Source organism: Zophobas morio, unplaced genomic scaffold, assembly GCF_036711695.1.
Source record: "Zophobas morio isolate AGI-343-1 ecotype UQ-CSIRO unplaced genomic scaffold, CSIRO_AGI_Zmor_V1 ptg000030l, whole genome shotgun sequence".
NCBI classification, from domain to species: domain Eukaryota; kingdom Metazoa; phylum Arthropoda; class Insecta; order Coleoptera; family Tenebrionidae; genus Zophobas; species Zophobas morio.
Window position 1 is genome coordinate 11,864,597 of NW_026972135.1, and position 16,008 is coordinate 11,880,604.

At 32.3% G+C, this 16,008-nt stretch overlaps 1 protein-coding gene across 1 annotated transcript; it reads right to left on the reverse strand.

Annotated features, from left to right (window-relative positions):
• Positions 1–10,462: 10,462 nt before the first annotated feature.
• Positions 10,463–14,148, reverse strand: LOC135138573 (ankyrin repeat, PH and SEC7 domain containing protein secG-like). Its single transcript, XM_064068555.1, has 4 exons — positions 14,095–14,148; positions 12,243–13,043; positions 11,165–11,735; positions 10,463–11,103 (listed from the first exon to the last, which is right to left on the reverse strand). The coding sequence occupies exons 1-4, from the start codon at positions 14,146–14,148 to the stop codon at positions 10,463–10,465; spliced, it is 2,067 nt and encodes a 688-aa protein (XP_063924625.1).
• Positions 14,149–16,008: the final 1,860 nt, after the last annotated feature.

A 16,008-nucleotide genomic window follows, 5' to 3' on the forward strand; every position in this document is an offset into this window, starting at 1 on the left:
AACATAAAACTTGGTGATATAATTGAGGAGACCACTGTATGTGTAATTTTTTACAAATCTCACTAGAATTGGTTGACAAAGGACTTCCATTTGAAACTTAATTTTTATCAAATAGCTTTGCTGCAGATAAGAAACGAAGAAAATACAAGGAATTATAACAATCAAAGAAAAATAGTTAAGCAAATATGTCGCAGAAAAAATGGATTTTTTAGAAAAGCAAATAAAACTATAGAGGAAGCATGCCAGAAGAAAGAGATAAGAAACTTTTATCAAGACATACAAAACGTAAAGTCAACAAAATACGAATCTACGCAATATACAAAAGATATAGGCAACTTAATAGGCGACCATGGAGGAAAATTAAGAAGATGGAAACAGTACTTCGAACAAATATTAAATAGCAAAATCAGAGGAGGTCAGAGGGAAGACCAAAAACAAGTACCAAAAAAAAAGAACTTTAAGTAAGTTTCTTTAAGCAATGCCAACATGAGAAGAGATAGAAGAGATCATAAACCAGATGAGGAATAACAAAAGCCCAGAGAGAAATGGAATTACAAAAGAAAACCTAAAATATAGAGGTGAAAATCTGTAAGACGACATCCACCTGATAATAAAGCAAATTTGGGAAACGGAAGAAATGCCGGATAGCTGGAAAGAAGCATTCATAACGCCGCTCTTTAAAAAAGGTGACAGAAGAAGCTGCGAAAACTACCATAGGATTGCGTTATTAGATGTTACGTACAAAGTACTGGCATCGATAATAAAAAGAAGACTTGAAGGAGAATATCAAGGAGGTTTTAGAAAAGGAAGAACGACAATCGATCCAATATTTATATTGAAACAAATCATGGTAGGAAACTACGAATATGAAATTCTTACTCATTTACTCTCGTGGACTTTAAAAGAGCTTACGAAACGGTGAACAGGACGAAGTTAATAAACATATTGAGAGAACTAGATATTCCCGAAAAACTAATAAATCTAATAAAAATTGGTCTAAAGAGTTTAGACAGTACTTCCCTCGCTGTCGGAAATTTGACGACTGCATGCCTATTGTGTTTTTTTTCTCATTACATTTTTGTAGTGGGAATTTAAAAAAAAATGCGATGACGTCATCAACATTTTTGCAAGGACACGTATATCAATTGGGATAGATGTAGTGTAATACTAAGAATAAAATTATTATATTCTCAAATTTTCGGGAAAATGAATTGGGTCGTTTTGAATATTGATTTGTAATAATCAATCAAATAACGAAACAATTTACTCACGTATACGTATCAGAGGCAACTGAAAATCGTGTATGTATAAACATTCTTAATTTAAGATGACAGGCGTAACAGTATACGTGAGAGTCAAACAGAGAAACTGTAAACAAAACGACCATCGGTTTTATTGCTTCGACTTCCGCTTATTATATAAAACATTGGGTTTTATTTTAATTCTTGACGGTGAAATTCACAATTGGTTGATTATAAACATGTCTATTTCACATTCGCGGAACCAAGTGAGCGCATAAAACAAATGCAGGTCTGTAATGTTAAAGTCGATGTAAATAAGCGTGCTACCCTTATGTTTCAACCGAATTTTTCCTTTAACAAATTTTGTGTCTACCAAATTGGGTTGGTTGGGGTGTAATACTAATAATAAGTGTTGTCTTTAATTTAATCAATAAAATAAATTGACGTCATCAATTTTTTTAGGAGGGATGAACAAATACATTTTGAACAAAAGTTTACCATGCTTATAATAACTTTAAAATATTCCCAAGATTTCAAAGCATTCGGTTTTGTAATTCCTGATTAAATCGATAAAATAAATTCACGCCTTCATTAATTTTTTTGAGTCACCCTGTATATGCAAATCCAAAAAATATAAATGGAGTGATAGATCACAAGTACAGACTCATCATATTTTGTACATTTTAGATATGATTTATTCCACAAACTTTTGAGCTGACGTCATCAAGTTTTTGGAGGGGATAAGCAAATATTTTTTGACTAAAGATTTATGATGCTCTTTATAGCCTTAAAACATCTGCAACATTTCAAAGCATTCTGGTTAGCAGATTAAAAATTAAATTTCAAAATGTTGTTTTATAATTTTGATTTTTTTTCCAAAAATCTGGACGTTTCGGGTGAAAAGTCGATTCAGATTTGTAAACTACATGTGTAGGACTATGTTATTTTATACAATTGAAAACCCATTTACTATGTACAATTTTGAAGTGACGTCATCGCATTAGTGGTGGGGATGATTAGGCAAATTTTGGTTAGCGTTTTACCATCTACATGATATTCTTAATATAAGTACAAAATTTCACAACAATCGGTCGAGTACTTTCGGAGATTATCTGTCTAATAAAAATCCGGGACGGCAGACGGACAGACGGACGGACAGACGGACGGACAGACGGACAGACGGACAGACGGACAGACGGACAGACAGACGGAAATGGGAGACCTATTTCTTCGTCTTCTAGGGGTCATGAAAGATCGAGAAAACGTAAAAGTAGAGAGTCGGCCGACGGACTCGATTACAATACTTCCTTTGCTTACGCTCGGGAAGTAAAAATGGCATTGAAAAACACAATAGGCAGAGTAAAAGTACAAGGAAAAACTAGCGACAGTTTCAATGTTAAACAAGAACTCAGAGAAGGTGATCCGGTCAACAACTCTATGCGATCTGATGCTAGAGAATATTATAAGGAAAGTGATATAAAGAGGAAGGGTCTACTATTCAATAGAAGCCATCAATGTCAAACCTACGCAGACGATTTAGTCCTACTAGCTAGGAATAGAAAGGAATTAGAAAAGATAACAGCAAAGCTAATGAGAGAAGCAGAAGAGATATGCTTAGAATTTAATATAGAAAAAACAAAATATGTGGAACTAAAGAATAATTGTGGGAGTAGAGACAAAAACAACGTACATATAGACAGACAAGAAGGATTAAAAGTAGATTTGAAGAAATAGAAATGCTTATGTACTAAGGGGTGTTGATAACCAACAAATGCCAAGAAGACAAAGAAATAGAACTGAGAATTGCTAAAAGTAACAACTGTGCAAGAGGATTAAGAAAAAATTAAAAATAAAGAAATATCAAGGAGAACAAAACTAAGAATATGTAAAACCTTCTCCAACTTTAACATACGCGTGCGAGACATGGATTATGACAAATGAAATGAAACAAAGACTGAAAATTTGGGAAAGGAAGATACTTAGAAGAATCTTTGGAGGGAAACAAACACAAGGAGGATGGGAAAGAAGAACTAATGAAAAAATATATGATTTATATAAAGACACAGTTGTAAGTAATTTCATAAAAATAAAAAGATTGCAATGAAAGAAAGAATGACCCAAGAAAGAGAAGTTAAAATGATGGCATGGAAAATTCCGGAGAGCAAAAGGAAAAGAGGCAGACCAAGGAAAAAGTGGAAAGGAGCGATAGAGGAAGACCTAGCAGAAAAACAAATACAGGACTGGAGGAAAAACGCTTTTGGTTTGCTACTCAAAATACTGAATATGTCATTGAAAAAATTCACAATAATTAATAAGAAGAGGTAAACATAATAATCTGTCACAGCAGAGTCCGTCAAATACTGCAGGAGCGTGTTATTTTCTAAAATTTAAGTAAAATTTATTATTGTAAATTTAGAAATGATGTCATCACATTTCGGTGCGAAGATTAATCAAGTTTTGATTAGCGTACCATATACATCATATTTATAACATACATATAAAATTTGACAACAATCCGTCGAGCAGTTTCGAAGATTACCTGCCTAACAAAAATCTACAGAGACGACAAACAAGGAAATGGGAGATCTATTTTTCCGTAGTCTATGGGTCATGAAACGTCGACAAAACATGAAAGAGCTATTCGCCGGATGGATTTTATTACATATTGTTATTGTTTTACATATTCTTAGTTTTGTTCTCCTTGATATTTCTTTATTTTTAATTTTTTCTTAATCCTCTTGCACAGTTGTTACTTTTAGCAATTCTCAGTTCTATTTCTTTGTCTTCTTGGCATGAAAGAGCTATTCGCCGGATGGATTTTATTACAATACAAAACAAGATGATGTCAAGCACTTTCAGGGAAAAAAATAAGATATAAAAAAACCCACTTGTTTTTAAAATACCTAATTGTTAACCATGAAAAAAGTGAAGTGAAGTTCTAGGCGCTTTAGAGAGTCTAAACATTTTTATAAATAGAACTAAAATGTTCTTTCTCACTTTGTTGGCGTTCTTCTTTTTCTCATTTCGTTTTTTACTTCCCGAGCGTAAGCAAAGGAAGTATTGTAATCGAGTCCGTCGGCCGACTCTCTACTTTTACGTTTTCTCGATCTTTCATGACCCCTAGAAGACGAAGAAATAGGTCTTCCATTTCCGTCTGTCTGTCCGTCCGTCTGTCCGTCTGTTGTCCCGGATTTTTATTAGACAGATAATCTCCGAAAGTACTCGACCGATTGTTGTGAAATTTTGCACTTATATTAAGAATATCATGTAGATGGTAAAACGCTAACCAAAATTTGTCTAATCATCCCCACCACTAATGCGATGACGTCACTTCAAAATTGTACATAGTAAATGGGTTTTCAATTGTATAAAATAACATAGTCCTACACATGTAGTTTACAACTCTGAATCGACTTTTCACCCGAAACGTCCAGATTTTTGGAAAAAAAATCAAAATTATAAAACAACATTTTGAAATTTAATTTTTAATCTGCTAACCAGAATGCTTTGAAATGTTGCAGATGTTTTAAGACTATAAAGAGCATCATAAATCTTTAGTCAAAAAATATTTGCTTATCCCCTCCAAAAACTTGATGACGTCAGCTCAAAAGTTTGTGGAATAAATCATATCTAAAATGTACAAAATATGATGAGCCTGTACTTGTGATCTATCACTCCATTCATATTTTTTGGATTTGCATATACAGGGTGACTCAAAAAAATTAATGAATGCGTAAATATATTTTATTGATTTAATCAGGAACTACAAAACCGAATGCTCCGAAATCTTGCAGATGTTTTAAGGTCATAAAGAGCATAATAAATGTTTAGTCAAAATATATTTGCTTATCCCCTCCAAAAATTTGATGACGTCAGCTCGAAAGTTTGCCGAATAAATCATATCTAAAATGTACAAAATATGATGAGCCTGTACTTGTCATTTATCACTCCATTCATATTTTTTGGATTTGCATATACAGAGTGACTCAAAAAAATTAATGAATGCGTAAATATATTTTATTGATTTAATCAGGAACTACAAAACGGAATGCTCTGACATCTTGCAGATGTTTTAAGGTTATAAAGGGCATAATAAATGTTTAGTCAAAATATATTTGCTTATCCCCTCCAAAAACTTGATGACGTCAGCTCGAAAATTTGCCGAATAAATCATATCTAAAATGTACAAAATATGATCAGTCTGTACTTGTGATCTATCACTCCATTCATATTTTTTGGATTTGCATATACAGGGTGATTCAAGAAAATAAATGATAGCGTAAATTTATTTTACTGATTTACTCAGGAACTACAAAACCGAATGCTTCGAAATCTTGAAGACATTTTAAAATTATCATAAGCATGGTAAATTTTTGATCAAAACGTATTTGGTCGTCCCCCCTAAAAAATTTATGATGTCACCACAAAATTTAGCTGAAAAAATCCTATCTAAAATGTACAAAATATGGTGAGTCTCTTCTTGTGATTTATCATTCCATTCAAATTTTTTCGATTTGCATATACAGGGTGACTCAAAAAAATTAATGAATGCGTAAATATATTTTATTGATTTAATCAGGAACTACAAAACCGAATGCTTTGAAATCTTGCAGATGTTTTAAGGTTATAAAGAGCATAATAAATTTTTAGTCAAAATATATTTGGTTATCTTCTACAAAAAACTGATGACGTCAGCTCAAAAGTTTGCCGAATAAATCGTATCTAAAATGTACAAAATATGATGAGTCTGTACTTGTGATTTATCATTCCATTCATATTTTTGGATTTGCATATGCAGGGTGACTCAAAAAAATTAATGAAGGCGTGAATTTATTTTATCGATTTAATCAGGAATTACAAAACCGAATGCTTTGAAATCTTGGGAATATTTTAAAGTTATTATAAGCATGGTCAACTTTTGTTCAAAATGTATTTGTTCATCCCTCCTAAAAAAATTGATGACGTCACCCTTAAATTTTGCTGAATAAATCCTATCTAAAATGCAAAAAATATGATGAGTTTGTACTTGTGATTTATCATTCTATTCATATTTTTTAGATTTTCTTAAGAGGTGGTTCAAAAAAATTAATGAAGTCAATTTATTTTATTGATTAGATTAAAGGCAACACTTATTATTAGTATTACACCCCAACCAACCCAATTTGGTAGACACAAAATTTGTTAAAGGAAAAATTCGGTTGAAACATAAGGGTAGCACGCTTATTTACATCGACTTTAACATTACAGACCTGCATTTGTTTTATGCGTTCACTTGATTCCGCGAATGTGAAATAGACATGTTTATAATCAACCAATTGTGAATTTCACCGCCAAGAATTAAAATAAAACCCAATGTTTTATATAATAAGCGGAAGTCGAAGCAATAAAACCGACGGTCGTTTTGTTTACAGTTTCTCTGTTTGGCTCTCACGTATGCTGTTACGCCTGTCATCTTAAATTAAGAATGTTTATACATACACGATTTTCAGTTGCCTCTGATACGTAGGTATACGTGAGTAAATTGTTTCGTTATTTTATTGATTATTACAAATCAATATTCAAACGACCCAATTCATTTTCCCGAAAATTTGAGAATATAATAATTTTATTCTTAGTATTACACTACATCTATCCCAACTGATATACGTGTCCTTGCAAAAATGTAATGAGAAAAAAAACACAATAGGCATGCAGTCGTTAAGTTTCCGACAGCGAGGGAAGTACTGTCTAAACTCTTTAGACCAATTTTTTTTTAATGGAATTTGGGGACATTCTTATCTTTTCTTGTTAGATAATTTTGTTTTCTGAAGCATGATATAATTAATGCAGTGAATAAAGCATAAGCTGTCAGGAAAAAGGAAAGATGTTTCTCGCGATAGTTGATGTTTTAAGGTGATAAATGAAATTAATTTTGTGTTTTTAAAATCATTTCAGTGCTACTTGTTTGAGGTCATATTAATAATTACCCCTACAACAAAAGTTTGCGAAATTCTACAGTTTAGTGCCTAGGTATCTGAAATCTTTTTGGACAAAAGCTACAAATTATTACTTAATAGTATGTTACTGCCTCACATATTTTTTTGTTATGAAATTCCCTATAATAAAAAACTTGGTGAAATAATTGAGCAGACGATTACATATTTCTTTATCATTTACAAAGTTGCTCTCGAAATCCCTTTGAAATTAGATGGCAATCGAATTCCATTAGATTCCCAATACTTGCCTGTGGATGTTTTTACTAAATATTAGTAAAAATACTAAATATGTTGTTGAAGAAATCCATTATAGTTTATAATTTTATGTTCGTTTTATCAAGTGTGATTGGATGTAGAATCCATGAAATCAGCCAAATGTTGTACAGCTTTGATACCCAAAATGAAGTAAACGAAGTCTTTACCATAAAGGTAGAACATTCCGCTATAGGGAACATCAACATAAATCTACAAACTAATACAAAGTTGTGCAACGAAATGTTCAACATTACAGAAAGAGTTGACTCAATTTTGCTCTACAGTTACAATGTTGAAGAAATTGAAACAGAATTACTTAACAACGTTGACTTAACTACATTGCTTGAAATCAATGGCGGTAAAATAAAAATAATTAAAAGACACACATTTAAGAATTTGAAAATTGTTTCGCTGTGGCTGACAAGTGGCTCACTTGAAATAATTGAAAACGAAGCTTTTGTTGATCTCAGCGAGTTAACAAACTTGAGTTTAACTAATAATTTGCTAAGGCGCTTTAATCCCACAAGTATTAAAAATGTGTCTCAACTGCGGTCTTTGCGTTGTGATCATAATAAAATTACACATCTCCAAACAAATTGTTTTGGATTTTTGAGAAGAAATAAAACAGAATGCCGGTTTTCATCTAACAAAATTAAAAGGTTGGATAGAAATGTCTTCAACGGTGTGAGAGTAGAATATTTGAGTTTTTATCTTGAAGACAATTTGATAAACGACTTGCCTGTTGGAATATTTGACGGACATACCTTCGCTGTCATTGATTTACGATTTAATACATTAAAACAAGTGCCCGAAAAATTTTTTGAAGGCCATTTTAAAATTGAAAATTTTCTTTTAAGTTTTAGTTATTTATATCAAGATGCGTTAATGAGATTTGTTTCGTGGTCGAACAAAAACAATATTACTTTAGCTTCTTGTTCTAACAGCAAGGCCACAGTAATCGGTGTTAGTGCAATTATTTTTATTTTAAAAATCTTTGCTATGGCACTATTGGAGTAATGTTTCAATAATTTTGAAGAAAATACTTATGCCAGATCTGTACAAGTTCATATTAAGTCACTTGTCAGTGTTTTATAAATGGTCACAAGTAAGAGATTTTTGAAGTAGGATATAGAATATAGAACTTAAAAATTTTCACCACATACTTTTTACTTGGGAGAAGTTCTTCTAGTGCCGGCGGCGATGGTAAAAAGTTTCTCTGGTTGGGAAAATTCTTAGACGAAACGAAAAATTCCAGGAGTCATTTGTAAAATAAATATATTGAATTCGTGATTTCGATAGTTGAGAGTAAATTTTAACGACACAGAATATCTGTTAGGACAATTACCCATTGGTAATTATCCTAAACCTAAAGTTTACGAAATTCTACAGCTTAGCGCCCAGATATTTGAAATACTTGGATAGAATTATTGCTTTTGACAAGAGTTTCAAATTATACATTAATAATATGTTATATCGTCACATATTTTTTTGTTATGAAATTCCCTGCAATAAAAAAACTTCGTAAGATAATTGAGCAGACGATTACACATTTCTTTATCAAATGGAAAATTGCTCTAGAAACCCCTTTGGAATTAGATGGCAATCCAATTCCATTCGGTACTCAGTACTTGCCTGTCAATTTTTTTCCTATTAGTGAAAATACTGAATATGTCGCTGAAAAAGTCCATAATAGTTTATAATTTTATGTTCGTTTTATTAAGTGTTATTGGATGTGGAATCCATGAAATCAGCCCAATATCTTACATGATTGACAGACACACCAAAGTAAAGGAAGAAGTTCCTATAAGGGTACAACCTACCGCGATAAAAATCAACGTAGATTTACTAAATAATACAAAATTGTGCAACGAAATGTTCAATTTTACAGAAAGAGTCGACTCAATTGTGTTCTACAGTTATAATGTTGAAGAAATAGAAACAGAATTTCTCATCAACGTTGACTTAACTGGATCGCTTGAAGTCCGTGATGGGAAAATTAAAATCATTAAAAGACACACATTTAAAAATTTGAAAATTGTTTCGCTATTGCTTTCAAATTGTTCGATTAAAGTAATCGAAAATGAAGCTTTTGTTGATCTCAATGAGTTAACAGAGCTGCATTTATGGTACAATTTTCTAACGCGCTTTAATCCTGCAAGTTTTAAAAATCTGCCTCAGCTAGAGTATTTGCAATGTGAACATAATAAAATTACTGATCTTGGAAAACTTTCTTTTGGATTTTTTACAACAAATAACGCAGAATGCCGCTTTTCATTTAACAGAATTCGAAAAGTGGATAGAAAGGTCTTCAACGGGTTGACAGTGGAGTTTTTGAGTATTTATCTCGACAACAATTTCATAAATGACTTGCCTGCTGGAATTTTTGAAGGTCATACTTTCGCTGTTATTGATTTACGGTCTAATACATTAAAAAAAGTATCCGAAAAATTTTTTGAAGGCCATTTTAAAATTCAAGAATTTCTTTTAAATCTTAGTTATTTGTATCAAGATACGATGATGAAATTTGTGTCGTGGTCAGCTAAAAACAACATTACATTAACCTCTTGTTCTAACAAAATAGCCGCAGGTATCGGTTTTATGGTAATTATTTTTATTTCAAAAATCTGTACTGTAGCACTACTTCAATAATACAAATTCTAAAAAAATGTATCAAGTGCAAACTAGGTTACTTGAAATAAATGACCACAAATGAGAGATTTTGAAATAAGGCACTCTTCAAAAAGTTTTTCAACATACTTAAAAGTATTTAACAATTAGTAAATCACGCCATTCACGATTAACACTGTAGTTGCCATTATTAAAATAATGTAACCACTCTTTTGGTAGGAACCTCAGGTTTTTCATTACCACTATAATGTTTTTCAATTGATTGAAGTAAAAACTGTAACAAAACCTTAGCACGTCGAAATAAAAAGCTAGCACTCAAGTAAATTTATTACTTAACAAAATTACAAAAACATGACTAGACGTTCAATACAGTGCTGCTCTTTTCAAAAATGTCCGCTGTTCTTTTGCCAAATCCAAGAGATCTTCCTCTTGTAAACTTTTAGCAACAGCGCCATTTTCTAAAAGAACCTCTACACACTGTATATAACCTTTCTTACATGCCCAGTCTAAAGGAGAGTTTCCACATTTGTCTACAACGTTAGCCTCACCACCTTCTTTTAGTAGTAGCGAAAGTACTTCAAGATGGCCGCTCATCGCTGCTACTGTTAAAGGACTATATCCAAAATTATCGATAACATTAACTTCGACATTCCATTTTCTCAATAATTGAACGATTCCAGCGTCACCGATCATCGCAGCCCAGTGCAAAACTGAACTATTACACTTGTCTAGAGTATCCAGTTTGACACCCTTTTCCAAAAGAAACTCAACTGTTAATCTATGTCTTTTTATTACAGCTCTATGCAGAATGCTGTGACCATGGTCATTGATTTTATTTAGATCGTCTATTTGGTTTAGAAATTTCTTCACCAAGATGTAGTTTCCTGAGTCGATGGCCTCTTCAAACGGTGTTAGTTTTGATTTACCATTGACTTCATTTACGATATTCCCATAGTGTTGTAAAAATGACAACCTCTCTTTTGCTACTTCTGATAGTTTGGATTCTTCAACCTCGAGTAGCGTCACAGTATCCATTTTCTACAGCACAGTGTACAGGTTTTCTACCAAAGTTGTCAACAGCGTCGACATCTGGAGTCTTGCCTAACAAGAGTTTGATAATTTCAACATTACCAAACATCGCAGCCCAATGTAAGGGCGTATATCCGAAATTATCTCTCACATTTCCAGAGGTATCACTTTTTAGTAACAAACTTGTAATTCTACGATCACCATTGCTGATTGCTATACATGAAGGCACGACTTTATTATTATCAGGAATATCAACATCAGCTTCTATATCAATAAACATTTCCACAATTCTGAAATGTTTTTCTGTAACCGCCCTATAAATTAGAGTGCGCCCAAAATGGTCAACGTAGTTGATAGTCCAACCATCTTGCAACAAAGGTTCTATTCTTTCAGCTTGTCCTGTATAAGCAGCCCAATGTAACTGATAAGAAGTATACTCATCATACTCAATCGCTGAAAGTCTCCTGTTTAATGTAGTCGGAGTGGTCGCACCTTCTCTTAGTAGTACGCTCGTTATATTGTGATGATTCTTGTCTTGACCACAACTGAGCGGACTTTTACCAAACTTATCACACTTGTCAACTGAAGCACCGTGGTCAAGCAACAACTGAAGAATCGGAAGGTGTCCAAGGGTTTGTTATGCCTCAGCACAACTTGTTACACTTTTTCAAAGAAAACGCAGCACAAACACTACTAACAGGTTTTATTAACTGAAGACAATTTTTAGGATCTTTACACAGTAGTCGATAGCGCAATCACTTTGTATCACAATAACTTTCCGCAACAAGACTTGAGTATATTCTTCATGATTAGAACAGCAGAGATTCCTTATATATCCAAATTACAAGAAAGAAAGTACATGGTTCAGTTTAAATGGAAAACAAGAAAGATCAAAATCCATTCGGATGTTTGATATTGACAAATTGATACAATTATTGAACTAATGCATCAGAAGAGATAAAAACATCATTAATTGCCTACATTAGCCTACAGATTTGGAATAACATATTATAATATTACTTGATTAATTGATTAATGACATAAAAAATAGGGGTTCTTAACAGGTTGCTGCCAGTTGTAAAGACGTGCGTCCAAAGTTATCAGCAAAGTTTACGTCTGAACCATAATTCAGAAGAAGCTGAGCTGATTGATATATGACTTTACTGGAATCTATGTGTAAAGGAGTGCTTCTGTATCTATCCATTATATCAGGAAATGCACCTCTATCTAAAAGTAGCCTAACAACTTCGTTGTGACCATTTTCAACAGCAAAATGTAACACACTTCTTTTATTATACGTGCTTACAATAGTGTTAGCTTTAGCACCATTATCTAATAACTCCTCGACATTGTCGTGATTGCCACATTTGACAGCCAAATAAAGCAAGCTCTCTCCGTTACAGTTTTCCATTGAGAGTGCTTTTTTGAAATAAGGTATTTCAGACATAAGTCTGAACAAATCATTGTATCCGAATTTGAGGGAATAGTAGACCACTGTGAAAAAATCCTCTTTCAAGTTTTTAAATTTCTCTAAAACTATTGCACATGTCTGTGACAATTGCTTCAGAAGCTTCTGTATAACGTAGAGATTCAGTATACTAAAAGCACAATCGTACAGCGTCCACCCAAATAGTTTGTCAGTTTGATAGGGATCAGCAATCATATTCGACATCAAAAAATCCATCACCCGCTTGGTGTGTGTATCTTCTTGTATCAGTTCTTTGTTGTTGAATTTGAACGCTATTTCTTCTTCCGCAATCTTCAGTTTTGGAGGTTTCGTTCCGTAGAAGCAAGCTAAATGTAGAGGAGATCTTTGCACCGGATCCAACTCGTTAAGTTTCGCCTGATACTTCCGTAGCAATTCGTAGTTTTGATAAAGAACAGGGAAATGAGCTGGATGGTTCATATATTCATACTAAGTGGAAACCAAGTCACTTGCCAAAGTTTGTATATTTCCATAAATAACGTAAATAAAATATTTAACAAAATAACTAAATTTCGCAATCGTTGTTTTCACTACTTTGAACACTAAACTGTAGAATTTTTCACGATTTTTCATTAGTGTAGTGGAGGGCATGCACTTGTATCAAATAAATAATCATAAACTGTCAAGCACTTTCAGTGAAAAAAAAAAATACAAAATGTAAAATAATTCCGCTTGTTTGTAAAATAATTGTTAACAATGAAAATGTCAAACGTGAAAATACGCTCCAGAAATACAGAATTAATATTCAAGTATTTTTCAATTAACTGAACTTAACCACCTCATCGTTCTAGACGCTTTGGAAAATCTAAAATTTTTTATAAATATAAAAAAATGTTCTTTTTGACTTTGTTGGCGTTTACCTTCTTCTCATTTCTTGGCTTTTTGTGGAATTTGAGGACAGTCTTAAATTTTTATCAGATAATTTTGTTTTTTGAAGCATGATATTTGTCCACGAGGTGTATAGGTGGTCTTACAGTCTGGATAATCTCCGCTTAGAAAATAAATAAAATTAAATGTGTGTTTTTAAAATAATTTTAGCGCTAATTGTTTGAGGTCATATTGATAATTACCCTAAAGCTAACATTTGCGAAATCTTACAGTTTATTGCGAAGGTATTTTAAATCCTTCGGTGGAATTATATTGCTTCTGAGAAAAGTTTCAAGTTATACATTAATAGTATGTTACTGCCTCACATATTATTTTGTTATGAAATTCCCTGTAATAGAAAAACTTGGTAAGATAATTGAGCAGACGATTACATAATATTACTTTATCATTTAGAAAGTTGCTCTAGAAACCCCTCTGAAATTAGATGGCGATCGAATTCCATTAGATTCTCAGTACTTGCCTGTGGATTTTTTGCTAAATATTAGTAAAAATACTGAATATGTTACAGAAATCCATAATAGTTTATAATTTTATGTTCGTTTTATCAAGTGTGATTGGATGTAGAAACCATGAAATCAGCCAAATGTCTTACGAGTTTGATACCCAAACTGAAGTAAACGAAGTCTTTACCATAAAGGTAGAACATTCCCCTATAGGGCACATTAACATAGATCTACTAACTAATAAAAAGCTGTGCAACAAAATGTTCAACATTACAGACAGAGTCGACTCAATTCTCCTCTACAGTTACTATGTTGAAGAAATTGAAACAGAATTACTTAACAACGTTGACTTAACTACATTGCTTCAAATCTATGGCGGTCAAATAAAAATAATTAAAAGACACACATTTAAGAATTTGAAAATTGTTTCGCTGTGGCTGACAAGTGGCTCAATTGAAATAATCGAAAACGAAGCTTTTGTTGATCTCAGCGAGTTAACACACTTGAATTTAACTAATAATTTTCTAAGGCGCTTCAATCCCACAAGTTTTAAAAATGTACCTCAACTGTGGTCTTTGCGTTATGATAATAATAAAATTACACATTTGGAAACAAATTCTTTTGGATTTTTGAGAAGAAATAAAGCAGAATGCCGGTTTTCATCTAACAAAATTAAAAAGTTAGATAGAAATGTCTTCAACGGTGTGAGAGTAGAATATTTGAGTTTTTATCTTGCAGATAATTTGATAAACGATTTACCTGTTGGAATATTTGAAGGACATAGCTTCGCTGTCATTGATTTACGGAAAAATACGTTAAAACAAGTGTCCGAAAAATTTTTTGAAGGTCATTTTAAAATTGAAAACTTTTTTTTAAGTTTTAGTTATTTATATCAAGATACGTTAATGAGATTTGTTTCGTGGTCAAATAAAAACAATATTACTTTAGCTTCGAGTTCTAACAGAAGAACCACATGTATTAGTGTTAGTGCAATTATTTTTATTTTAAAAATCTTTGTTATGGCACTAATGGAGTAATGTTCCAACAATTTTGAAGAAAATACTTATGCCAGATCCGTACAAGTTCATATTTAGTCACTTGCCAGTGTTTTATAAATGGTCACGAGTAAGAGCTCTTTGAAGTAGGATATAGAATAAAGAACTTAAGAATTTTCACCACATAGCGAAGTCGTTGCTGCAAGATGTGTTTGGTTATTATTTTAAGTGTTTTCCACTGGCTTGTAGTTCTCATTTTGTATTGAAAAATAAATATTTGTTTACTTCGATTCAACATTATTTACAAAGCCACTTTCCAAAAAATTTGTGAAAAAGATTTCTGTTGTCAAAACATGTGTAAATAAGGAAAATATTAAGTGTGAATCTTTTTCGGTGAACGCCGCTTATGATTTGCGAAACACCTAATTTTACTTGGGAGCAGTTCTTCTAGTGCTGGCGGCGATGGTAAAAAGTTTCTGTGGTTTCGATAACTCTTAGACGAAACGAAAAATTCCAAGAGTCATTTGTAAAATGAATCTATTTAATTCGTGATTTCGATAGCTAAGAGTAAATTTTAACGACACAGAATTTCTGTTTAGGATAATTACCAATAGGTAATTATCCTAAACATATAACTTATAGGCAATTGTTTTTGACAAAAGTTTCAAATTACACATTAATAATATGTTACATCGTCACATATTTTTTTCGTTAAGAAATTCCCTCCAATAAAAAAACTTCGTAAGATAATTGAGCAGACGATTACACATTTCTTTACCAATTAGAAAATTGCCCTAGAAACCCCTTTGGAATTAGATGGCAAACCAATTCCATTCGGTACTTAGTACTTGCCTGTCAATTCTTTTCCTATTAGTAAAAATATTGAATATGTCGCTGAAAAAGTCCATAATAGTTTATAATTTTATCTGTGTTTTAATAAGTGTGGTTGGATGTGGAATCCATGAAATCAGCCCAATTTCTTACAAGATTAACAGACGCACTAAAATAAAGGAAGACGTTTTCATAACGGTACAACATTCCGCTATAAAAATCAACGTAGATTTACTA

Bases quoted from the DNA above. Each gene is read 5' to 3' on its own strand.
- LOC135138573 (XM_064068555.1), bottom strand. From the start codon at position 14,148: ATGTTCTACCTTTATGGTAAAGACTTCGTTTACTTCAGTTTGGGTATC. The intron at 13,044-14,094 runs GTAAGACATTTG...GTTTCCACTTAG, and splicing joins TCAGTTTGGGTATCAAACTC to TATGAATATATGAACCATCC. The intron at 11,736-12,242 runs GTAAACTTTGCT...CCGATTCTTCAG, and splicing joins TTCTGAATTATGGTTCAGAC to TTGTTGCTTGACCACGGTGC.